The following is a 26,733-nucleotide window of genomic DNA, read 5'->3' as shown; positions in this document are numbered from 1 at the left end:
TCACTTTACCCTGTTTGCCTCAGTTTCCTCATCTGTCCAATGAGGTGGAGAAGGAAATGGCAAACCACTCTTGTATCCTAGCTAAAAAAATTCCAAAAGGGGTCATAAAGAGTTGGACATGATTAAAAACTACTGAACAACATATGGGAGAAGTCATCTCTTCTTTGCATTCATATGGTAGGTAACTGCTGCTGAAATATATCTACCACAATATAGAAATTATAGAGGTAAGAAAAATCTAGGTTTTATTATTGTGCTTAAGCATAGGTTCAGACCTCGACAAAAAATAATCTGAACAATCAGGATTCCCACAAGGCCTCTTATAGATAAAATTATGACAGAGAGAAATTATTCTTTTACATATTGCAGGCTTGTTAATTCCTCTTAGGTCATAAGAGTTAAAGAAAAGACAGATTTATAATCCCACGCTTCCTTCAATTATATAAAAGTTGAACAAATTTAGTTAAACAGAGTCATAATCTTATAATTAACAAAGGTAGCTAAATAAACTCTATAGGTAAATTAAGTCAGGTTACAGATTAAACTGCATGTAGAGGATTCAAAAATAGGCTGATTTGAGGGTGGAGAGGTAGAGATTTACATGTCACCAAGGAGTGAGAGACAGTTGAAATTCTTCCTCTTAGATTCTTATCTAAGGACTTTTTAAGGCTATAAGTAAATTTTCACACCTCATGGGACAGGTTTTGGTCAGGTGAGGCAAATATTAACAGAAGACAGGCTTTCAGTTAACCAAAAGTTGCATAAAGAATGGTACTAAGACCCAAATAATATACAATTAATAAAAAGAAATCTAAAATAAAAAATTCCCATTACAGTACCTACCTCACTGTTTGGTGTGAGGATCAAATAAGATAACATGTAAGGCAGTTTACAAACTATCTGGTTTATAACCAGATATATAAGTGCTAGCAATTTTTATTATCTCTGTGCCCTTGTACAGGTCATCCTGAAGTTTGGGAAGCACTCCCTCCTCAGTTTCCCCTCATAAAACACCTACTTTATTTCAAAGCTCAGATCAAGTGCTCCTTCCTACAAGAGACTAATCCTAATTCTCCTAAGATGCTAGTAGCTATTCGCCAAAATAGAATATAACTATTTTCTATTACTCATGTATATGTTATTTTCCCTCTATAGAATGTGAGCTCAACAAGGACAGGGACTGATTTCATCCAACTGATCAATCAGTAAGCACTTATTAAACACCCTACTATATGCCAGGCACCGTGCTAAGCAAAGCAGATGCACAGAAAAGCAAAAACAGTCCCTGTCCTCAAGGAGCTAACTGGAAGAAACACAATGAAAACAATAATATATGAGTAATATATATACAAAATAAATTGGACAGAATATTAGAGGGAAGGAATGAGTATTAAGGGAAAAAAGGGAAAGCTTCTTACAGAAGTTGGAATTTTAGGGTCTTTTGTTTGTTTTGTGTTGTCTTAGTACCCCCAGGGCCCAAAACAGTGCCTGACACATACAAGTTACTTAATATTTTTTGAGAGATGATTTAAAAATCCCTCAAACTCATATTGACAATCTATTCCATTTATGAAACTTTTAAAATGGTCATGTTCATTATCATAGATTTGTTTTATCTAATCACAGATAGGAGAATTGTTAACATTTAAAAACTACTCTTTTCCTGGGAAGGAGGGAAGGAAGGAAGGAAACAAGCATTTATTAAGCACCTATTATGGGCTATCTCATTCAATTTTCACAATAGTTCCTGGGAGGTAAATGCTATTCTTATACCCATTTTTTTTGGTGAGACAATTGTGGTTAAGTGACTTGCCCAGGGTCACACAGCTAGTAATTGTTAAGTGTCTGAGGCCAGATTTGAACTCAGGTCCTCCTGAATACAGGGCTGGTGCTCTATCCACTGCGCCACCTAGCTGCCCCTCATACCCATTTTAAGAGTTGAGGACACAGAGGCAAAGGTTAAGTGACTTGGCTAAGGTCACATAGTTAGTAAGTGTTTGAGGCTGGATTTGAAATCATGTCTTCCTGACTCCAGGCTCAGTGTTCCATTGTACCATGTAGCTGTTTTGGGAAAAACAAAACAAAACAAAACACCAACATTCTAGCTGGCAAAAGTAGATCTATACAAAATGAACAAACATTTATTAAGTGGTTACTCTGTGCAGAACACTGTAGTGGGTGCTGGTGGAGCTACAAAGTTTAAATTCCTTTAGATTGCATTCTTCCTTCCTTTGCGTTTTGGTTGTTTTTGTTTTTGGAAGTCTCCAGCAGGTGGCGTCATTCCAATCGTTACAGTGGGGAAGGTCTAGTTTGTAGTTCTGTTGGTTTGGGACACACCAGTGTAAACTTGGAGTTCATGGAATTCAGGAATTACAAGAGCTGGAAGGGCCCTTGGAGGTCATTTAGTCCAACTTTCTTATTATACATATAAGGAAACTGAGGCACACAGAATTTAAGTGACTTGCTCTAGGTCATTCTAGTACTTAGTGACAGAGATGTTAGGTCTTACGTCTCTTGCCTTCTCATGCCTGGAAGTCTCAAGTATATTAGGTTTGTATCCAACCACAGTATAGAATACTAATATGGCAGACTAAGTCTAAACCCTCAACAGGTGGGCTAAGAACACACCCTTGACTTAGAGTTCATTTACTCTGCTTGAAGCAAGCGGTGAGAGGTGAACTGTGGCAATTAAGTGTCACTGTCTATCCAGCTTAGCCAAGTGCATAAAGAATGCTGGTATCAGGGTCAGAAAGACCTGGGCTTGAGCCTCTCCCCTAATATATAATGACTGTGTAACCCTGAGCAAGTCAATGAACTCAGTATCCTAGACAATTCTCTAAGACTCTCAGGTACTGCCCTGCATTGGTGGAGGGAGTTTCTCTACCTGGGAGTGCCCTACCTCAATGAAATCACAGTTCCAAGCTTACCGGAAAAAAAAAAAAAAAGGACATATGCACATTTCAGAAGCATCTGTACGAGGTACTAAACAGCAGTAACTTCACAAAAGAAGAAGAAATCACCATCCTGACCAAGGCCCTTCCTGAAGAAAGAGGTGTGCCTAGACCTAGAGGAAACTGTGGTTGAGCTCTCTTGAGGAATTCCCTTTTTTTTTTTTTGGCGGGGCAATGAGAGTTAAGTGACTTGCCCAGGGTCACACAGCTAGTAAGTGTTAAGTGTCTGAGGCCGGATTTGAACTCAGGTACTCCTGAATCCAGGGCTGGTGCTCTATCCACTGCGCCACCTAGCTGCCCCCTGAGGAATTCTTAATGGGGGAAGAGGTGCTAATGCAAAACTACAGATTCCTAATGTTTAGTCTCATATGCTTCTAGACCGGACAGGGTCTCCTAGGGAACCTATCCTTGTAATCAAGCCAAGTCGACAAACATTCATTTAAGAGTTTGCTCTGGGGGCAGCTAGATGGCACAGTGGATAAAGCACCAGCCCTGGATTCAGGAGGACTTGAGTTCAAATCCAACCTCAGACACTTGACACTTACTAACTACATGACCCTGGGCAACTCACTTAACCCTCATTTTCCCACCAAAAAAAAAAATTTGCTATGTGCCAAGTACTATGAAAACTACAGGGGATTCAAAGAAAGGTTAAAAAAACCCCCAAACCCTGCCCTCAAGGAACTCACAGTTTAATGGTGGTGGGGGGAGAGGGGGCGGGAAAACAACATGCCAACAACTGTGTACCAATAAGCTACATACAGAATAAAATGGAGATAATCAACAGAAGGAAGGCACCAAAATGAAAGGGGGTTGGGAAAGGCCTCCTGCAGAAGGAAGGGGTTTTAGATGGACTTCTGGGAAGTCAGGAGGGGCAGAGTTCCAGCCCTGGGGGGCAACCAGTGAAAATTCTTAGATTTGGGAGATGGAGGATTTTGGGTGAGGAACCCCAAGGATGCCAGAGTCCATGAAGGACAAGGTGTAAGATAAGCAGGGTCAGGTTACTAAAGGGCAGATGAAAGGCATAGCAGCTCACGGCAAGGGGATGGGCCTTACCCAGGGCCTTCCTTTGACCACACATCCAGGTACCCATAGTCTAACAAGTACGATCCTAAGCTCTTTTCTTTGTGCCTACCAAAAGGTGCTAGAAAAGAAGATCTGCTACCTAGAAGACCTGGGTTCAATATTTACTGCCCTTGTGACCACAGGCAACTCACAACCTCCCTGAGCTTTAACTTTTTCATGTCTGTAAAAGTGGGGTGCTTAGACTAGATGCCCTCAGAGGCTCCTCCGAGTGGTAAATCTGTGATCTCATGAGCATATCTTACAGGGCGCTGCAGTTTTATTTATCATCTTCCACCAATCCCTTCAACATATGACTCAAGAACTCCTCTGGCATCAGGAGACTGTGGGCAAACCACTTAAGGCCACTGGGCCTCAGTTTCCTCATGATGGGGTTGGAGCAGAAGACCTCTAAGGTTCCTTCTAAGCTCTGGAGTTATGAGTCAATGGCCCTATTTATTCCTCCTCACGTGAGAAGTAGAATGGGGAAGACATGATTATCCCAGATTCAGAAACTCAGGCACAGGAGCAGGGTCATGGTGTTAGCTCACTTTTCCTAACTTCCAGTCTAGTGCCCTATGATACAATAGTCAGCCAGTCAGTGAATACTTGCTAGACACCTTCTATGTGACAAGCAGTGTGCTAAGTCCTAGGGGTACAAAAAAAGACTAGAACAAGTCCTTACTGTCAAGGAGCTTGCAATCCGATGGGGGAGACAACGTCTGAAAAGCAGAAGGGTACTTGATTCTTCTCAGAAAAGAAGAATAAGGCCTCCTGACATCCGCCTGAAGTTTTCTGGGCTCCTTTAAGAAACATCAGGATTATTTTTAAACAATCATTACCTTAAGTGATTGCCTACTTGGGGGGTTTTCATCGTTGGCCAATTTTTCCACTGGAATAAGAAGGTCTTTTGGAAATGGCTCAATACAGGCTGGAGTAAAAACGTTTAAGAAATTTTTGAGGAAATTATACATTTCTTTCTGACGTAAAATCAGATCTGCATTGAAAACGGAAGTGTGGAATACTTCATCTGCTAAGTAAACTGGCTTTGGAGAAGCTAAAAAAGGAAGAAGAAAGGCTTTCATTAGGTGAAGCATTCAATAAAGGAATGGTCACATTCAGAAGGCACATCACGTCCATCAGCTAGGTAACTAAACTCAGTGTGAGAACTTCCTTCCCCACAACTACTGTTAGCACTCTGCCCGCATTTAACCCAGCTCAGGGTAGGTAGGCAGACCGGCCTATCTAACGGGGCCCAGACTAGGCCCAATAGATCTGTCTCCTGCCACGCAGGAACAGGAGAAAGAAAAGTCAGGAGATGGGATAGCCAGGTGCTTTCAGCCTCTTTCATCTGTGTGTGTGTGTGTGTGTGTGTGTGTGTGTGTGCGCGCGCGCTCAAATTTCTCTCCTCTTGTCCGTTTAACTGCTAGAGACTCATGTCTGACTGTCCCTACCCATAAGCCCTCCCTTTGGTCGCCTCTTGCTGGTTCTTGCACATAGTGCTCACAGCTTGCCTCCTAGACAGATGGCTCTTGCTCTTGGTGTCTGGATTCGTCCAGCCGACTTGCTTGTCCATCCCATCCCTGGCCCTTGGTCTGTGGTGAATGCCCCTAATCCAAGTTCCTAACTCCCATCACCAGACCCAAGCTGACTAAACCTTAGCACTGATTCATGGACAAGGGTGACAGTGTATACATACTCTTTCAAGATCTGGCAAATAGACTGATGCAGACCAGTTAAGATAATTTTTAAGATGACAATTTCTAGAAGCTACGTAAGGAATATTAACTTAAAAGAAATGGGCACCATTAAGAGGAACATATCACATCTAATAATACGTATTTCTGTTGTTTTGTACAAGGCTGAGTGGGCATGAAGTTTTATTAACACAGAGCAAGAGTATAAATTAACTTAGAACATTATGTGCCTTCTATTAAGTCTGGCCTTGGGCAACCTGAGTTAAAGTCTTCCTTGTGTCTGACGAATACTAACTGTGCTTAAGTGAATAAGTCACTTAACCTCTCAGTGCCTATCACAATTGTCTAAGACCATAAATTACAGATAAATTGTAGGTCTGAAATCTGGTAGAGTCAGGTTCCACATTGGGAGTTCCCTACACAGATTAAATCATAGACTTCTTCATGATTCAAAATGTTCTTGATGTCCTCAAAGGGACTTGGTAGTAGGAAACCAGATGTCCCAATAGAAAGAGGGTTGGGTTTGGAGTCCAGAAGATCTGAGTTCAAATCTTGCTGCAGACATTCACTAGCTGTGTGATTCTTGGCATCTCACTTAATCTCTCTCAGCCTCAGTTCCCTCATCTATAAAATGGGCATAATAACAGCACTTAACTCCTAAGGTTCTAGTGAGGATCAAATGAGGAAAAAATGTATTGGGGCTTTTAAAGTGCTTCATAAACACTTGCTGTTATTATTGCTCCTGTCGCTATGGGTGAGGAGCAAGCAAAGAATGGGAATCAGGAAGACTTCTGAAGAAACCACTGCCCTGCCCCCAGTAGCATACCAAGCAGGGTGTTCATATTGTTAATTCTTAACAGGTGAGTATAGTAGCGGACCAGTTGCACCCATGAGATATCTGGCTCAATTGGCTCTTCACTTTCTTCACTCTCAGTGATTTCAAGCTCTTGTTCCAAACTTGAACTGTCCTCAATGTTGACAGATTGGCTCGGAGAGGAAAAGGGGGTCTTGAAGACGGCTTTATAGCTGGCTAAAAAAAATAAATAAATAAACAGTCGATGTTCTGGTATGACTTTGTTTTTATTAAAATTAATTTCCAAAACTCATTTATTTCACTCCAAAAGATGCTTATATTCTTTGGTGACAGTTTCAATTACAGGGGAAACCTATTTTCATTTTATTCACCACTATTTAAAGAAAATTATGGCCATTTTACTTACCAGAAGTTCAAATAGTAAGGAACATTTAGCTACATAAAGGAACTGCATATAGGAAAGATTTAAAGGTGGCCCAATATGGCTGGCTCACTGTGGCTTTCAGGGCAGGACTGAATTTAGGGAACTGGTGGAAACTTTCAGGCATATCTAATGCAGGGAGGGGGTGACTGTCAGGCTCGTATGGATTCTTTACTCCTGAAAAAATTCACAATATGATGGAAAAGCTTTGTGCCAATTCAACGGTGCACGAGCCCAAGGAGATGCATCACCAGGCTGGCTGCAGGGGGCAAATGGTTTAGCTCTGATTATTTCCCAAGATTGCTGACTTGGAAGTTTTTCAAAGTTGTTCTATTACCGTTTTTGACATTGAAAACTGTTCTTTGTTTTTTATATTGAAATGCCTGTGTTTGTTGATCATTTTTTTTTTGCCAAAAATGACTGTTTATTCTTTTTTAAAAATTAATTAAAATTTTTTTTTTGCAGGGCAATGAGGGTTAAGTGACTTGTCCAAAGTCACACAACTAGTAAGTGTCAAGTGTTTGAGGTCAGATTTGAACTCAGGTCCTCCTGAATCCAGGGCCAGTGCTCTACCCACTGCACCACTTAGCTGCCCCCAATGACTGTTTATTCTAACACAGAAAGGTTGAGGTCTGCACTAGCAGAAGGGAGACCCCACAAAAATCACAGGTCCCTGAAGTATTGAAAATCTATCTCTGCATGGGCTCATCAATTCAGAATGGCTGTCCTGGTGGTTTATGTGAATAAGTACAAGGGCTTTGAAAGATAAAACAAGGAACAGGGCACCATGACTGCAGAAGGGTTGGAAATTACTAGTTAGACCATTTGTTATATATGGATCAAGGTTTTGAGCTAAAAAAGAAATCAAAGTGTGCTCTGCCCTTATGGGCCATTATGTAAGATATATGTAAAGGATTTTGCAAAATTTAAGGCAATTATTGCTGTAATGGCTATTTCACAGTATTTTATTTTCCCTATAATCTATCTCTAAAGCACAATATCCTTCCATTTTAAAAAATACCAAGTGTTGGGACAGCTAGGTGACACAGAGGATAAAGCACCACCCCTGGATTCAGGAGGACCTGAGTTCAAATCCAGCCTCAGACACTTGACACTTACTAGCTGTGTGACCCTGGGCAAGTCACTTAACCCTCATTGCCCTGCAAAAAACAAGCAAACAAACAAACAAAAATACCTAGTGTGAACATTTTTTATGGTTCTAAAACAAGAGTTCTTAACCCTTTGTTGTGTCATGAACCCCTTTGGGAGCCCAGCGCAGCTAATGGACCTTCTTGGATTGATGATTTTAAATGAATAAAATCCAAAAGAACATGAAGGACACCAATTATGTTGAAAAATAACTTAAAAAAACCTGAAATAGGGGCAGCTAGGTGGCACAGTGGATAAAGCACCGGCTCTGGATTCAGGAGGACCTTAGTTCAAATCCGACCTTGGACACTTGACACTTAGTAGCTGTGTGACCCTGGGCAATTCACTTAACCCTGATTGCCCCATAAAAAACGGAAATAAAGAGACCCCAGATTAAGAACCATGACCTTCATCAGTGTGGCTCATTACCTTCCCTTACACCCTGAACTCCTATGGAGAGCATGTTTGTTGAATGAACTGAACTGAAAGGTGGTCCAATATTCCCGAGTCCCTGAGTCTTCAGGGCTGTTTATAAGTTCCAATTTAGGGAATCAGCTGAAACTTTCTGACATTTCTAATGCAGGGAGGGGGTTACTGTCAGACTTGTATGGATTCTTTACTCCCACATAAATAATCCTTTTGCAATCATTTATTTATATATTACTTGCTGGACCCCACTTATCACCTCTCTATATGTGGACTGTTTCGAATAAAAAGCCAGTCTCCTGAGCTTTCTTTACTACTAACCCATGTCTTTCTTTTTTTGGTGAGGCAATTGGAGTTGAGTGACTTGCCCAAGGTCACACAGCCATCAAGTGTTAAGTGTCTGAGGCCAGATTTGAACTCAGATCCTCCTGAATCCAGGGCTCTATCCACTGTGCCACCTAGCTGCCCCTAACCCATGTCTTTCACATTTAGAATACAATCTGTTCAATTCTGGGCATTATGAGGGACGCTGACAAATTGGTTAATATCTTAACAGCAAGGGATCTAGGAATATAATATTAACCAAGATATGAGAGAAGGAATTGGGAATTTAAAGCCTAGAAAAGAGAAGTTTTAGGAAGGACAAGATAGTGGGCTTCAAGTGTTGGACACATGGCCTGTGGAAGGATTAGAATTTTTCTGTGTAGTTTTCAGTAGCAAGAATCTAGGAAACAGAATTCTATCGAATTCTTAGGACCACGCTCCGCGCTCTTCCTTTCCAAGTCCCTTTAGGACAGAGGTTCATAGATTTCAGGAGGTCTATGAACTTGTATGGGAAAAATATTACAACCATAGTTTCCCTAACCTCTTAGTATTTCCTCCTATTATAAATGTAAGCAATAAATCATGGGTGTGTTAGCAAGACCTGTGGTTCATCACCAAGAGAAATCACAGGTATTTCCATGTCACGTTAGATTTGTTGAAGATGTGTCAAAATATTGTTTACACTGATCACTATTTAGAAATGACTGTATTTATTAGACTTTCATTTGCCCATACCTTAAATGCATTATTTCATTATTTAATGTGATAAGAAAAAAGCACATATATATGCATGTATATATGTATGTATATTTCCATGTCATAAATTTGTTTCTTTAATATTTTACTGTTTCCAATGTAATTGGTTTCTTTGTAATCCTACATATTTTATCTTATGCATTTAAAAGCATGATTCTGAGAAGGGGTCCACAGACTTCACTAGACACTGACACAGGGGTCAATTCAGTCCATAAAAAAAGATTAAAGATACTTTAATGAGAGCCTGAAGTGCTCATTCAGCCTTAGTTTAGAGCAGAAACTCAACCTGGGGTCCATGAACTTGCTTTTGTTAATGCTTTATAATGATATTTCAGTATAGTTAGTTTCCTTTGTAATCCTATATGTTTCATTTTATGCATTTAAAAACATTATTCTGAAAAAGGGTGCAGAGGCTCCACTAGACTCCCCTCCCCCTCAAAAAGTTAAGAAACCCTGCTCTAGGCCATCACAGACCTTAAATTTTTTAAACATAATCAAATCCCTGATGCTTGGTTACATATCTCAGCCTTAAACAAAAAACTGATTTGATAAATGAGCATACCAGTCAAATAATCTTCATATGTAGAAGTGATGTCCACAACAGCAAATTCTGGGATATTCTGGAAGAGGATCATTTTGATTTTGTCCATCAAAATATTCTTCTGTCTAATTAGCTTCTGAGCTACTAGCATAGCTTCACTGACCTAAATAATTAACAAATTATTTAGAATCCATTCTAAATTTATGCACATCACATTTTATAAACATAGTCAGGAGAATCACAAAACAAAACCCTATGTAGGCATTGTGTTCTAAGGGGGAAAAAATCAAGACAACCTAGAAAAGTCTACTTTGACCCCCTGCTCCCCCTGCCTGCACACACATAAATTCAAGTCAGTCAAATAAGTCATTGTTGTTGACAATTTAATTACTGCATAAATCATTTCAAATAAACCACTCTCTTTGTATGTGATCTGCACACAAACATCTCCCATTTCGTTAAATAAAGGTTGGAGCAAACAGGAAAAGGCCTAGTGAGTTCTGATTAAAGGCACTGTTCAGACAGAGTCCACTTTCAACTATTCTGAAGAACTTCACACCAGCAGAAATCCCAGGGAGTCTGACTTCGGCTTTCTCCTGTGTAATTAACTAGCTGTACTGTGTTTCCTTGGCAGCAAGGTAGGAACTGACTACAGATCTAAGGGCACAAAGGAAGATGAAAGCTAGTGCCACCCACCTGTGAAGCAGCTCGGATTGCCATCCAGGACAGTGTCCGGTACAGTTCACCTTTTTCTCCTATCATTTCCTTTGATGGACTTTGGTTTCGGGAAGAAGCCTACAAAATGACCAAAAAGTTTCTGATGAAAATGGGAAGTTGGCCACTGAACAATCCTAGGCTTCTTATCTTTTAAGGACGGTCCCCTCTAGTCAAACCAGTTGTCCTTTAAAGATCTGCAAAATCTGGGCTGGTAGTATGTCAAGTAGGAAAATATAAGAATAGAACCCTGTTCCTCAGGCCCATTGTTTGGATGAGTTTTCATTTGGGAAAATGTTTAAAGTGACAACTGAATCACAGAGTTTCCTGAAATGGCTTTAAAAAGAAGAGTCCGGGGGCATTTTCATTGATTTTTTCAATGGAGATTTCTCTCTTCTCAAAGGTAAGAAAGTACAAAGGAGAGACACGGGTGGGGATGTTTTATAGCACAGTGCACTACATAGTGTACCAAATGGCAGTATGGTGCTACAATTGTGAGGATGGAATTGACATTTCATAACTACTCGGACTGAAAGTAGACATTGGACGTGAATTTAATAAATTGTTTGAGTTTGTTCTTTTTAGACTCAAAAGATGACTGAGAAAATACTACACAGCAAACTTTCCCATCTCAAATATTCTTTCTAGGTTGATTATTTAGTAGTGGGTTACTTGGGCCCCCTACTTCACTTTGTCGTGGTTGTCGTTGTTTTCAGTCATGCCTGACTCTTTGTGACACCACTTGGGATTTTCTTGACAAAGATACTGGAGGGGTTTGCCATTTCCTTCTCCAGCTCATTTTACAGATGGGGAAATTGAGGCAGACAGAGTGAAGTGACTTTCCCAGGATCACACAGTTAGGAAGTGTCTGAGGCTGGATTTGAACTGAGCAAGTTGTCTTCCTGACTCCAGGCCCAGCATTCTATGCACTGTGGTGCCATCTAGCTGTCTACTTTTGGTCAGTTCATAGGTTTTTAGTATAAGCACTAAAAACAGGCAGGGGAAGTAGATAAAAATTTAAATTGGACAATTCAACTGATTGATCATATGAAATAGTATATAACACACAAAATATTTTGCAAACCACAGGTTGTTATATAAATGTTAGTTGTTATTATTAGAAATATTCAATATGAGAAAGAGGTGTATATGTATGACTAAAGTGAGATTTATATGTTTTTTTTGTTTTGTTTTGTTTCTTTTTTTGGTAAGGCAATTGGGGTTAAGTGACTTGCCCAGGGTCACACAGCTAGTAAGTGTTAAGTGTCTGAGGATGGATTTGAACTCAGGTACTCCTGAATCCAGGACTGGTGCTCTATCCACTGTACCACCTAGCTGCCCTCTGATTTATGTATTTTTTAAATAAAGTTTATATTTAACTATTTCTATATGTTGGCAATGTGAGAATGTGACCTATGACCTTGAATGAAATAGTAAAAGAAACTCTAATTATCCCATAAGATAGCTGTGCTCATATGAACCTGCACCATCCCTGGTATTCTGCCTTCTGTGCAGTTTATGTATCTTATCTATCTGCCTATAACTGTATCTAAGTATCTCTATATATTTATATATCTATCCATCTGCATATCAATCTATCCATCTGTATATCTATCCATCTGTATATCCATCCATCCATCCATCTGTATATCTATCTACCTACCTACCTACCTATATCTATATATCTCTATGCATTTATCTGTCTATCCATCTCTATACATTTATCTATCTATCCATCCATCTGTATATCAATCTATCCATCTATCCATCTATCCATCCATCCATCCATCCATCCATCCATCCATCCATCCATCCATCCATCCATCCATCCATCCATCCATCCATCCATCCATCCATCCATCCATCCATCCATCCATCCATCCATCCATCCATCCATCCATCCATCCATCTATCTATCTATCTATCTATCTATCTATCTATCTATCTATCTATCTATCTATCTATCTATCTATCTATCTATCTATGTACCTGACTATCTATCTTTCTATCTCTATCTGACCTGGCTTAAGGGTGGGACACGGATCTACTATTTACTCCTCCTTCCCAGTTTCCTGAGTACACTCCCTCAATTAACCCAATAAACCCTAATAAATTTACACACAGATCCTGACACTGACAGGGATTGCCCTTCTTTCTTCCGTATCTCTGTATTCTCTCAGAGGGTCTGCTACCCCACATTTGGCATAATCAGAGCATATTAGATCTATGTCCTTATGATTTCTGCTCCTGGTTAACTTTAAGAACTAGGACTTGGCTGTGTTAAGATTTCTAGAGAAGAGAAAACAAAAATTTCCTAAGATCTATTTCTTCAAGCAGGATGTGAAATCGACTGCCCTGTCTTGAATCTTGGTGTCTATCTGCTCTCACCAGAACACAGTGAGGTCTCAGAGGGTACAAATAATGAATCCCCTGAAGTGATTGCCTGTAAATCATGGCAATTGGTGTCAGCCAGGGATTCATTATTCACACTCATTGGGTACTAGCTCTACATGTGCTTAAAGGAAGGGCAGGGGGTAAAGCCAAAGCTCCCTCTCAACTGAGAACTATGCAGAGGGTTTAGAAAATGTGATCACTTTCAGGTTGTCTTGGGAGGGGGGGGTAAGCCAAAGTTCAGGTTGAATGCTCCAGACAAAGGGAGGGAGCTCAGTAATACATACATTTCTATAACAAGCTTTAAAATAACAAGTTACAGGCCTCCTTCCAATCTTAGCTGGGCATTCACCCCGTCTTCTTCCTGTATCTATGAAAAGGAGCGACTTAATTTTTTTTTTTGTCCTGCTATAAATATAGGTGCACCTAAAAATAAAGGGTCTGCCTGGATTCTGCTCCTTTCAGCTCCTTCTGTGATAAGACTTAGACAATTCAATATAATTTATTAAGCACCTACTCATATGTAAGGGCATATATTTATATACACATATAAATATACATACACATACATACACACATATGTGTATACATACTATAGAACAACCTCTATGGCACTACTTCACACAGTTGTCTTCTCCATTTGTTTGACTTGGTACCTTGCATGAGGTTGCCTGATAATTTCAGAAGACTGAATAAAGCCAATATATAAAAAAAAGTCCAGAAAAAGATAAAGACGAAAGATGTTGAAAAATATCTGGAAACCATCAACGTTTGAATAAGATCTTTTATTTTCTAATTCAATAACTAATAGCAGCTAGACCTCAGACATTTACTGGTTGTGTAACCTAGGTGAGTCATCTGTCTGACTCAGTTTCCTCAGCTAAAAATAGCACCCACCTCCTTGTTGCAAGGAGCAAATGAAATCATGCTTATAAAGCACAGAGCCTGGCACATAGGAGATACTTAATAAATACCTGTTCTCTTCCCTTCCCTAGCCTAAGTAAATTAATTTATTTAAGTAAATTAATTAAATAAATTCATGCATTTAAATAAAGTTCATTTATTTAAATAAATAAATTCAATAAATTCATGCATTTAAATAATTTATTTAAATAAATAAATTAAATTAATCCATGCATTTAAATAAATAAGTTAAATTAATTCATTTATTTAAATAAATAAAGATCCCTGCAAAATTCAACAAAATTGAATTGGGCTTAGTGTAGGTAGGGACCCGATTTTTCAGTGGACTACAGAGCTGCAGTCTGCTATAAGTGGTGAACAAAAACAAGCTGTCTCAAATGTTTGTATCACCAAGCACCCAAGTATTCCTGGGGCCACAACCATTTCCACAAACCACAGGTGAAAATCACCTTCAGTGAGTGCTTTATACCCACAGTACCTATAAATACAAGCAAAACCCAGAGGGGCTCACATAGTAATGAAATGGCTCACCTTAGGTTTTGTATTGGATTTCTTAATATTCTTCTCCATATGTAAATATAAAAGGGCTATTTCCAGGTAGGATTTCCTTATCAGCCTGAAAACCGGAAGTTGTAGAATTTTAATGAGCATCTTAACTCTTCATTATCATGTAATCTTTTCTCACACCCTCCTCCTCCAACTCCTGGATTCCACTACTTTCTTTCTTTCTTTTCTTTCTCTCTCTCTCTCTCTCTCTCTCTCTCTCTCTCTCTCTCTCTCTCTCTCTCTCTCTCTCTCTCTTTCTTTCTTTCTTCCTTCCTTCCTTCCTTCCTTCCTTCCTTCCTTCCTTCCTTCCGGCAATGAGAGTTAAGTGACTTGTCCAGGGTCACAGCTAGTGAGTATCAAGTGTCTGAGGCTGGATTTGAACTCAGATCTGAATCCAAGGCCAGCGCTCTATCCACTAGCTGCCCCGCCCCCTACTTTCTTTAAGTCCCAGCTATAAAATCTCAACTTTTATGGGAAAACCTTTCCTGATTCCCCTTAATTCCAGTGCTTTCCCTCTGTTGATCATTTCCAATTTACTCTAAAGATCTTATTTGTACATTGTTCTTCAGTCACTTCAGTTCCTGTCCGTCTCTCTGGGGCCCTATTTGGGCTTTTCTTGGCAAAGGTATTGGAGTGGTTTGTCATTTCCTTCTGCAGCTCATTTTACAGGTGATGTAAATAGGGTTAAGTGCTTTGCCCATGGTCACACAGCTAATAAGTATCTAAGACTGGATTTGAACTCATAAATAAGAGTCTTTCTGACTCCAGGCCCAGCATTCTGTGTACTGTGGTGCCACCTAGCTGCCCCTTTTTATACATAGCTGCTTGCATGTTTTTTCCCCCATTAGACTGTGAACTCCTTGAGGGCAGGTCTTTTTGCTGGCCTTTCTTTGCCTTCTCAGCACTTACTTAGCACAGCACTTGGTACACAGTGAGTGCTTAATTAAATGACTCCTTTTGTAGCCAATTGTTTCATATACGGAGGGAGCTGGGTAGGCCAAATGAATGTTTGTATTGTATTTTCTCTAACCCTCTTCCACTATTTTTTCTTTAAGGATCATGGCTGCTGCCACTGGTTCCTTGACACCTAAAAGGACGACACTCTAGAAAAGTACTATAGCCTTAAAACCTGGGAGGTTTAAGATCTTTTTGTGTCATAGACTCTTGCTACCTTGGTGAATCCTATAGCCCCCTTTTCAGAATTAAAAAACAAAACAACTATAATTGAAATAAATGCTAAATTTCACTTAGAGCTAGTGACAATCAAAATTTATTTTTTTTTGTCCTTCAAGTTCATGGGCCCCATAAAATCTAGAGTGTCTATGGACCCCAGATTAAGTGCCCCTGTTCTATTGCAACTAAATATATGTGGGTAAACCTTAAAGCCAATGCCACCTAGTATCCCCTTGCCCCTGTACATAGACCCACGTGAGCTTTTTCATGACAGTGTAGAACAGTAAGAATTAATGACAACGGGGTGGAGGGGAGGGAGGGAAATGAGCAGGCTGATACTAGTCATCCAAGGGTTTTCCTCCCCCCGCCCCCCCTTCTGCTTTAGTTGCATTCTAGTCCTGGTGCAGACTGGACCTCCTAGGAAACTCCTCCAGGCCTATTCTCCTTCAGTACTTGCACCAGAGGGACAGCTCCTGTGATGTGATACTTTACTGTTAGGAGATGCACGCACCAGTACTGTAAAGTACTCTACCAAGTGCCCTGGAGAGGGTAATGATGATGTTTGGTCCCCATTGATGATTGTTGTGTCCCTCTCAGGAAGGGCATCATCACAGGCCACACTAATGAATGAGGTCCTACAACTGAGCTGCTGAAATTTGTGGTTGACAACCAAATGAGCCCATCTGTTAACCAGAAATTCCCTGAATTACAAGGGAAGGAGTATGCCAGTGACCCAGAGCTTACATGAAGAGACTTCACAACCATTCATGACTTGAATATTCTAAAAGAGAAATTCCCTCCCCCTTCTCATTCCCTACCCCCATCCCAGGCCCAGAGAAGGACAAGGCAAAAGGCCAAACATACAAACTGCTAAGGTGGCAAGAAAGATATTTTGATTTTTTTACCCAAATTTTTGATCATATTTCAGGCTTTTATTTATAGCCTCAAAGAGATCATCAGTCATATCTTTTGTCTCATCTGCAATTAACATTTGACGTTCTACTTTGCCTGAAAGATAAGAAAGAGAAAAGGCACGCATTAAACCTGTTTCTGTCCTTCTTCATTTGGGCCCCTAACATCTCAAGTTAGAAAATTAGAAAACCAAATGTACTTTCTGATTTTTCTATATTGGTCTCAAAAAAAAAATTCAGGTTGCAACATCTGCAGCCAGATGAAGAAGTCTGTTTGCCTTCAGGTCATCAAATGAACAGAAACCACTGAACAATTAATCGACTGTTTATCCTGTCTCCTTTGTTCCCAAGCCTTTTCCAAGATTCTTATGCAGAACACATTCACCTCTTTTTACATTCATTCTTTGTTTCTTGTCCCTCTCCTTTATTTCTCTTTTCCCTAACTATCCCTTCTGTATTGTCTACCTTGTCTAACAGGGTAAAAAATGTAGACCAAGGCCGGCAGCTAGGTGGTGCAGTGGATAAAGCACCAGCCCTGGATTCAGAAGCACCTGAGTTCAAATCCGGCCTCAGACACATGACACTTGCTGTGTGACCCTGGGCAAGTCACTTAACCTTCATTGCCCTGCCCCCCAAAAAAATGTAGACCAAAATAAAAAGAGCAAGATAAATTTAAAAACAGTCCTTGGCAACATCAACCAATCATGTGGTCCTTTCCAGCCCTTCTTGAAGAGTTCACTGCTTGGCTTAGAGCTAAGTCTGTTCCCTTGATGTTTTCAAGGGCATCACTTTGGTGACAGTACCAATAATTCATAGAAAGACAGGAGAAATGAACATGTAAGTATTGGAACATTGTCATAAAAACTAGTCATGGAAATATGACAGGCAAAAACTTGATACCTAAAACATAAAAGGAAATGTTTTTTAAAATCATAATGAGAACTCCTAGTTCATGTTACATAAATGGTTAAAGGAGATGAATGATTTTTTGGGGGGAGGGCAGGGCAATGAGGGTTAAGTGACTTGCCTAGGGTCACACAGCTAGTAAGTGTCAAGTATCTGAGGCCGGATTTGAACTCAGGTCCTCCTGAATCCAGGGCCAGTGCTTTATCCACTGCACCACCTAGCTGCCCCCTAGATAAAGGATTTTTCTTTTTTGGTGAGGCAATTGGGGTTAAGTGACTTGCCCAGGGTCACATAGCTAGTAAGTGTCAAGTGTCTGAGGCCGGATTTGAATTCAAGTCCTCCTGAATCCAGGGCTAGTGCTTTATCCACTGCACCACCTAGCTGCCCTGATAAATGATTTTTAAAGGAGAAAATATACATGGTTAATAATCACTAGAAAAAAGTATTTTCTCACTAGTAATTTTCTTTTTGGTGGGGCAATGAGGGTTAAGTGACTTGCCCAGGGTCACACAGCTAGTAAGTGTTAAGTGTCTGAGGCCGGATTTGAACTCAGGTCCTCCTGAATCCAGGGCCTGTGCTTTATTCACTGTGCCACCTAGCTGCCCCCCTCACTAATAATGAAAGCAGCTTTGAAGCGCCACCTCTTGCCTACCAAATTGATAAAAGTAAAAAGTCAGTACTGTCAAGGTTATGCAGAACTAGTAAATTCACTCATTGCTGGTGGAATTATAAAGTTGCAAAATCTTTTTGAAGAACAATCTGGCAGTATACTGGAAAAGCTACAAAAATAATCATACCCCTTGATCCAATAATTCTATTTTGGGCAATACTTTCTGACAATCATCACATATTTTAAAAATTATCAACCAAAATATTTTTATGGCACCATTATATATAATTGGAAAAAACCACCTGAAAGCAATCAACATATCTAATAATAGAGGGAACAGTTAAATAAATGGATTACATTAATGTAATAGAATTCTATAATACAATTATGTAGCATACAAAGAAATCAAGAAAGATCTTTATGAAATAATACAAAGGAGAAAAAGCAGAGCCAGAAAAATGGAGAATTAACTGTCAGTTACTAAGTCAATAAGCATTTACTCAGTACCTAACATATGTGGGCACTGTGCTAAGTGCTAGGAATACAAAGAAAGGCAAAAGACAGTCCCTGCCCACATGAAGCTCACAGTCTAGTGGGCATATGAGAAAAAGTGAATGAGAATGAATAGACATAGGGGCAGCTAGGTGACTCAGTGGATAGAGCACCAGCCCTGGATTCAGGAGGACCTGAGTTCAAATCCAGCCTCAGACACTTGACACTTACTAGCTGTGTGACCCTGGGCAAGTCACTTAACCCCAATTGCCTCATTTTTTTAAAAAAAAAGGAGAATGAATAGACATAAGGATGTACAGACAAGCAGGACAGTTTTGGAAGTAATGCATATAATTTATTCTATACTTAAAAAGCCAGTACATAACAATCTTCCTTTTGTGGCAGGAGGGTATGCAAAAAGATTCTGCAACTATATATGGAAAAATTCATTTTGGGGGTCATTAAATTCAGTATAGAAATATATGTTTGTTTATTTTTAAAAATGAATGTATAAAGGATCCTTAAAGGAAAAGACTGAAAAACCCAATATTTTATGTTTTATCTTGATTTAAATGCACTCACACATGGTGAGCAGCACTGTGTTAGCTATCTTAAATAACATTTGATTATTAAATGTGAATAGTTAATAAGTATTGATGTTTGGTATTAAGCTTCTAAGAAAACATTTGTTTTTAAAAATTGGATTTAAATGTGCATGGACATGCACATCCTCTAATAAAGTCCTCTTCTGATGCCTCATTGAGGCATGAACTAGACTCAGGTTTCCCAGAGACTCTGACTGAGAAGCATAAGGTTTATCAGTACTACCCCATTCTGCCCCAAAATGAACAGGCTTCCAGTACAGAAGGACAGAATACAGGCTCTCAGTTCAAGCACTAGTCTTGCTAGGTTCCAAAGAGGCTTATCCTAAGATTGGCTGCAAGCCTCACCTATGAAGAAATCTATGTAAAAAGTAGTGTCCACAAGCAGTGCAGCTGTGTCTAACAAATAGCTTCTTTTGATACTAATAAAATTGGGTGACTAAGAGAGTGGGTAGAGGGTGGGGAACCTCTTCCCAACATTAATAATAGCAAGCATTTATAGAACGCTTTAAGGCTTTCAAAGCCCTTTACAAAATATTATCTCACTTGATCCTTGCAACAATCCTGAGATAGCTGCCAGTGATATACCAGTTTTATCTGTTAAAATACCTTAATTTACTTGAACCCCCCTCACCCCCCCACCCAGGTAACCAGAGGACTGTATGAGGACTTCGTTGACATACCAACAATTCAAGGCAGTAACCAAGAATAGACCCCCAGAAGCCCTCCAAGCTCATATCAGCTTATCTACAGAGACTCTCCCCTCCCTCTGTCTTACTGTTTATGCTCAAAAGTTGAACTGTCAGAGTGGAATGAGAAACCCAAGTGTTTGTTGTTATCAGCACCAGTGGCAGATTCCTGATTGTACAAATGTCTCCAGAAAAAAACAAAACAAAATGAAACAAAAAACAAGGCTATAAAGCTTAACTGAACCTCCTAAAACTATGACCCTGCTGTTTAAATATCCTCTTCCCGTAGTTAATGCTGGGTCTCTCCTGAGAGTCCCCATGTACACATGTCCATCTTGCTAAGCAGAAATAAAATGGGTACTTGTCTAAACAACTGTGCTTCACTCTTTTTCTGTTTTCTGTGGGGGGACAGGTTTCTGTTTTTGACATATCAATGAGGGAATTGAGGCAGACTTGCTCAGGATCACATAATTAATACCCATGTAAAGTAGGATTTGAACACAGGTCTCCCTTATTCTAGGTCCAGAACTCTATCTACCAGGTTATCTAGTTGCTTGCCACATTAGCCAAGCATCAGATGTTAGTATATTTAAGTTTATCATGGAGTTGAATCTTCTTTTTTTTTTTTTTTTGCAGGGCAATGGGGGTTAAGTGACTTGCCCAGGGTCACACAGCCAGTAAGTGTTAAGTGTCTGAGGTCAAATTTGAACTCAGGTACTCCTGACTCCAGGGCTGGTGCTCTATCCACTGTGCCATCTAGCTGCCCCAAGTTGAATCTTCAATAAAAAAATATGAATATTAATAAGAACCAGCATTTTTAAACAAACTTGAAATACTATTGTTTTATCTCATATAACATTGCATGATAACAAGGTCATTTATATCATTCTTTAAGATATGCAAAACACTTCATAGATCTTAACTCATTTGATCCTCACAACAAACCTGAGGTAGTTGTTATTGTTATCATTAATATTTCACTGATGAGAAAACTGAGGCTGAGACATTGAGCCCCTTGCCCAGGGTCATGAACTTAGTAAGCATTTAAGACAGGATTTGAACCCAGATCTTTCTGATTCCAAGTCCAAGGCTCTGGTCACTGCCCCACATTACCACCATGAAAATATGTTGTTTTCATAGTCAATTACTGGGTATAGGATTTGCATTAGAGAAGTGGGGGAAAGCTACTTATGATATGAATTTGTGACACTAAAGACACCAAATATGCCTTACCTTTCTCAAAAAGGATCTCAGCTTCTAATTCATTTTCTTGTATTGCAGCTGTCCTGCAATGATACAATGCTATCTCAAAGAGATGAATGACAGATTCCCATTGAGAAGGATCCCTTTTCTCAGAGGAAGCTACTTTCTTGGCCAACATATGAGCTGGAAAGGAAAATGGGGCCATAATAAATTAAAAAATAAAATAAAATATAACAGAAATAACTTCTCCTGGAAGAGCAAACCTTCCGGAAAGCCATAGTGATCTTACCGGAACGTCATCCCTAACTAGTATAGGTAAGGTATCCTGTGAGACTTGACAATAGCCAGTTCTTCTATAAAGGTTTTCTTTCTTTTTAAAGATTTTATTCAAAGATCCTAAGTGGATAAAAGGCTGTCCTCTGAGTCATGAAGAACTGAGTTCAAATCCTGCCCCTGATAAATATAGATGGTGCAAACCACTTTAACTCCACCTCAGTACTAGAGGGAAGGGGAAGGGAACAAACATTGATTAAGCACCTTTGACGTGCCAGGCAGCAAACCCAGCCCTTTATGGATATTACCTCTAGACAACTCTTTCAGACTGTAACGATTGGAATGACGCCACCTGCTGGAGACTTACTGTAGAAGAGTTCCGCCCATGAAGCGAAGGTCTTTGAGGGCAAGACCAGGAGTCTTTTCTTTGGCGTCAGGAAGTGACGCAGGCTAGTGGGAGGAGGAAGGAAGAGACTGGCGCTCAGTCTCGCGCTCTTTCCTCTGGACTCTGGTGGAGAAGGGAGCTAGAAATGTGCTCTCCCTTTAATAGATAGGAATCTAGGCCTTTCTCTCTCTCTTTACCAAATTCTTATTCTCCTTAATAAACGCTTAAAAGTCTAACTCTTGCTAAAGCTTATAATTTATTGGTGACCACTCATTAGATATTTTAGACAGACTAGCTAGAATTTTAGCCCTTAACAAGACTAAAGCTGTAGAGAAGGTACCAATCTGCACTCGTAGAGGGAATTTCCTCATCAGGAACTCCTTGCTTCAGTGAAATACCAGGCCCAACAAAACAAATAATAATAATTCTATTTTGTCAACGAACTACAATTACCAAACAATAAAATTGTGACTAGTTATCTCCCCTGTAACATGGGAGGGTTCAGTTCAATTCAACAAACCTTTATTTAGTGTAAAATTCTTGTTGGAGTCAATATCCTCTAAAGTTGCTTATTACTCTGCATTCCTCAGATTCTATAATTCTGCCTCTGAGTTCTCATTAAGAGGTTATTAAAATTAAAAAGATTACTCTGGCCTTTGTGCCCAGAAAGGTCTCCCTCATCATGTCTGCTTCTTGAATTCCCTGGACTCCTTCAAGTCTCAGCCAACATCCCACCTTCTAAAGGAAGCCTTTCCAAATCCCCCTTAATGTTCATTTCTACCTTGGGAGACTGCACTTCCCCCCCATGCCAATTTGTTCTGTATCTTGTTTGTATATAATTGCTTGCATGTTGTCTCTCCCCTGAGACCATCAGGGGCTGCTGGTTTTTGTTTTGTTTGTTTGTTGGTGGGTTGTTTTGTTTTGTTTTACCCTTTGTAACCTCAGTGCTTAGTACAGGGCTTGGCACGTAGAATGTGTTAAGAAATACTAGTTGACTTGAAGAGAAGAGGAGAGAAGTGAAAAAAAGAGAAGAGAGGAGAAGAGAAGAGGAGAAGAGGAGAGGAGGAGAGGACAGGACAGGAGAAGAGGAGAGGAGAGAAGAGAAGAGAAGAGAAGAGAAGAGAAGAGAAGAGAAGAGAAGAGAAGAGAAGAGAAGAGAAGAGAAGAGAAGAGAAGAGAAGAGAAGAGAAGAGAAGAGAAGAGAAAAGGAAAAGACTACTTGTTTCATGGGGATAGGTTTTGTCCTCCCAAAGTAGATTGTAACCTCTTTGTAGGGAAGACCTCTGTTTTACCCTTCTCTTTATCAGGGACCACTTTTTTCATCCATGTGTAAGGAAGGAGGAATGTGATTCTCTTCCTTCTACCCAGCTCAACTAATGTAATCACTGAATGCAGTCAGACATGATGAAATCTGAAATGCGTCAAAAGGATGACTTTTTACCCTGTGAATCCTTTTTGTGATATAGGAATCTCTTTAATTGAATTGATAAGAAAACTGCAATTGGCTAACCAAACAATCTGACTGTGCCTCTGGGATCTTTAAAGAACTGGGGGTGCTTTAACAACTGGGCAGTCCAGGGGAGAAGGCCCCAGAGTTTAAGAGTTGAGAGGCCTCTAAGCCCAGAAGCAGATTCCCATATAGCAGAGAGCAGCAAGGTGTACAGGTGAGAGAGAGCCCAGAAGCCATGTCACTGGAGTGCCTGAGCCAGCCGGAGACAAAGCATCCAGATGGGAGCAAGGAGATGTCAGCTGAGGACAAAATGTTATGGAGATACAGTCAGCCAAAGAAAGTGGCAATGAGAGAGAGAGGGGGGGGGGAGAGAGAGAGAGAGAGAGAGAGAGAGAGAGAGAGAGAGAGAGAGAGAGAGAGAGAGAGAGAGAGAGAGAGAGGGAGAGGGAGAGAGGGAGAGAGGGAGAGAGGGAGAGAGGGAGAGAGAGAGAGAAAGTGCTGTCTATGGGTTCAAGGAAGGATCAAATCTGGGGAGCCAGCCCAGCTTAGAAGCTGAGTGTGACTTACAGAACAAGGGCCATGCTTAGTGTAAGGGCTAGCTGTTAAAGGTGAGGAGTGCACTAAGACTTTTAGGATGATGGAGGCTGGGGGAACTGAAGGGAGCAAAGTGAGTCAGCATCGTTCAGACAGGAGGCTGGAGAGTCAGTGAGACTTGATTCAGGATACAGTGTGAAATTAGCAGAGATATTAAAATGCTCTTGAATACCCCCTCCTTTTTTTTTTTTTTTACAAACTTGCATTTGTTTTATTAACCCTTTCAACCCTATTAAAAAGCATGAATCAGACGGGGCTTTAAGAGCCAAATAGCTTAAAGTCACTAAGAGCATCCAGACAATTCACTCCTGACCCAACTGTCAAATACTGGCCCTTCCAGAGAGGTCTTTTTATTCTTTCTCTCTCTGCCATAATAATGCTAGGGATTGAGGATGGGACATTGGCCCTGGAAATAAGAACATGGGCTTGGCTGCAACTATTGTGTGGAGCTTATGATGCTTTTTTTTTTTCGTTTGTTTTGTTAGTGAGGCAATTGGGGTTAAGTGACTTGCCCAGGGTCACACAGCTAGTATGTGTTAAGTATCTGAGGCTGGATTTGAACTCAGGTCCTCCTGACTCCAGGGCTGGTGCTCTATCTACTGCGCCACCTAGCTGCCCCTGAGCTTATGACACTTTTGGAGAAATCGTGAGTGCCAGGCCACATTGCAGGGGTACCCACCCCAACAAAGTGGACCTTGACATATCAGGGGGTTCTGCCATGGGTGAACAGGCCGTGAGGCAAACATCTTGCCATCTCCCTCCAGGAGAATTGAGCTTCCTCATTTTGCGGTATCAACAGTCAGTGTATGAGATCTTTTGTTGTCCACAAAATCAATGAGTCAAAAAATTGTACTGTGTGTATAAAATTATATTCTGTGTACATAGCTGACCCATAAATAATTAATCGATACAAATTAACATAATGTGAGCAGCTAGCTGGTGCAGTGGTTGGAGCGCCAGGCCTGGAGTCAGGAAGATCTGAGTTCAAATACAGCCTCACATACTACTACGTGACCCTGGGCAAATAATTTCCCTCTCGTTGCCTCAGTTTCCTCATCTGTCAAATGAGCTGAAGAAGGAAATGGCAAACGACTCCGGTATCTTTGCCAAGAAGACCCTAAACGGGGTCACAAAGAGTTGGATGAAACCACAATCATTAAACAATATAATGTACAAACACCAAAGACCTTCACAGGAGGAAGACCATAAGTGTCTGTATGTGTATATATATTCCCATATGCATATACATAAAAGCACATATACATATATATGTTTGTGTGTATGTGTGTGTGTATATATATATATATATATATAGAGAGAGAGAGAGAGAGAGAGAGTACTCTTTGATATAGCTGTTTTTGTAAAATTTTCATATTCATCTTTAGGGATGTTAATATTTTATTAAAATATTTATCAAAATTATTTATTATTAAATTCGATTTAAATTATTTGTTGAAATTTTAATATTCATCTTTAGGGGAAAATGTTGGGTAGAGGAGTAGGTATCCAATAACACCATCTTATTGGTGTGGATAATCTATCAATGAATGGAGATTATAGGCCTTCCCTGCCATAGTAGACAGTCTGAGAGGTACTACAGCCCCCTCAAAAGTGGCCTCTCTCAGTGACCGGCTTTCCCATGAATTCAGCTAGGCTGATTCATTGAAGATATGATGTCATCTTTGCCCTGCCTGTATGCAATTCCCTTCAAGCTTGGAAAGGTCCAACGGGGCTCAGTTTGTGAATGATCGGGCCTTCAAGGATCTAGCTCTCTCCAGGCCATGCTGAAGCTCTGTGATGCCACATTAGAGGAGAATGTGTTTGTTAAAGTTGGAAAAAAAATAAGTCTCAGGTGTCTGGCATTCACTTCTTATTAAAACAATTGTCCAATAAAATATATTAATGTAGAATGACATCAGTACACAAATTTAAGAGGAAACTGGTGATATCATTGATACCCATCATTTCTAGATTTCTAGGAATAAAATCCCCAAGATGTCTTTCCACCGAAGGCTTCAGGAACATTTCTTTAAAACCGTCACATTCTCGCGATGGGATCTACAGTGCCACTATCAAAGAAAACTTATGTTTCCTATCAGGCAAAGAGTGCCACCTTCTTTATGCTTCATAATATTGATACATCAGGAAAGCAAAGAGCCCCATTCTTTTCAATAAACGTCAACTCGGTGAACTAGAAATTGTGGGAGCTGATGTTGTTTTGACAAGAAAGCTAGTTCTTGGTTTTGTTTTCTAAATCTGTATTCCATACAATGTAACAGAAACAAGCTGTTCACCAGTGAATGAGTCCCTTGGATTACAACGACCGTTTTGTCATTTTGAGCGGGTGACAAGTTTTCAAGATTTTAAGGCAGAACAGACAAGTATACATTTGGTCTCGCACATTGTGTGCTTTTAACTTCCAGTTAAATTACATGTCATAATGGGGCAATTGTGGTGGTAAAAGTTTAGGGAGATCATTCTTATGCAGTGCCTCTCATTGGATCCCGGATTTGGAAGGGATCTGTGAGATAGGTAAATATAAACCTGCATCTTATAAATGAGGAAACTGGGGTTCAGAGAGGCTACACCCAGACATGTAGAGCTGGCTGGTAAAAGAAAATTCTCCACCACGTGCCCATCCTTTATATATAGTCTTCTTTTCTCTTGGATGGTTGTTGTTGTTGTTGTTTTCCATGTAGCCTTCCCAATGGGAATGTGGGCTCCTTCGG

General features: G+C 40.1%; 1 protein-coding gene across 1 annotated transcript in view; it reads right to left on the bottom strand.

Moving 5' to 3' along the window:
* Positions 1-26,733, bottom strand: part of CFAP54 (cilia and flagella associated protein 54) — a 347,358-nt gene that overhangs the window by 50,098 nt on the left and 270,527 nt on the right. The window contains exons 59-65 of the mRNA XM_043967706.1: positions 21,333-21,485; positions 16,795-16,897; positions 14,702-14,786; positions 10,838-10,936; positions 10,163-10,304; positions 6,537-6,740; positions 4,856-5,070 (exon numbers count right to left, since the gene is read on the bottom strand). Coding sequence (XP_043823641.1) covers positions 4,856-5,070; positions 6,537-6,740; positions 10,163-10,304; positions 10,838-10,936; positions 14,702-14,786; positions 16,795-16,897; positions 21,333-21,485 — 1,001 coding nt within the window. The remainder of the gene's footprint in view (positions 1-4,855; positions 5,071-6,536; positions 6,741-10,162; positions 10,305-10,837; positions 10,937-14,701; positions 14,787-16,794; positions 16,898-21,332; positions 21,486-26,733) is intronic.

Source organism: Dromiciops gliroides, chromosome 5 (assembly GCF_019393635.1).
Source record: "Dromiciops gliroides isolate mDroGli1 chromosome 5, mDroGli1.pri, whole genome shotgun sequence".
NCBI lineage: Eukaryota > Metazoa > Chordata > Mammalia > Microbiotheria > Microbiotheriidae > Dromiciops > Dromiciops gliroides.
This window is presented reverse-complemented; position numbering and strand designations above follow the sequence as displayed.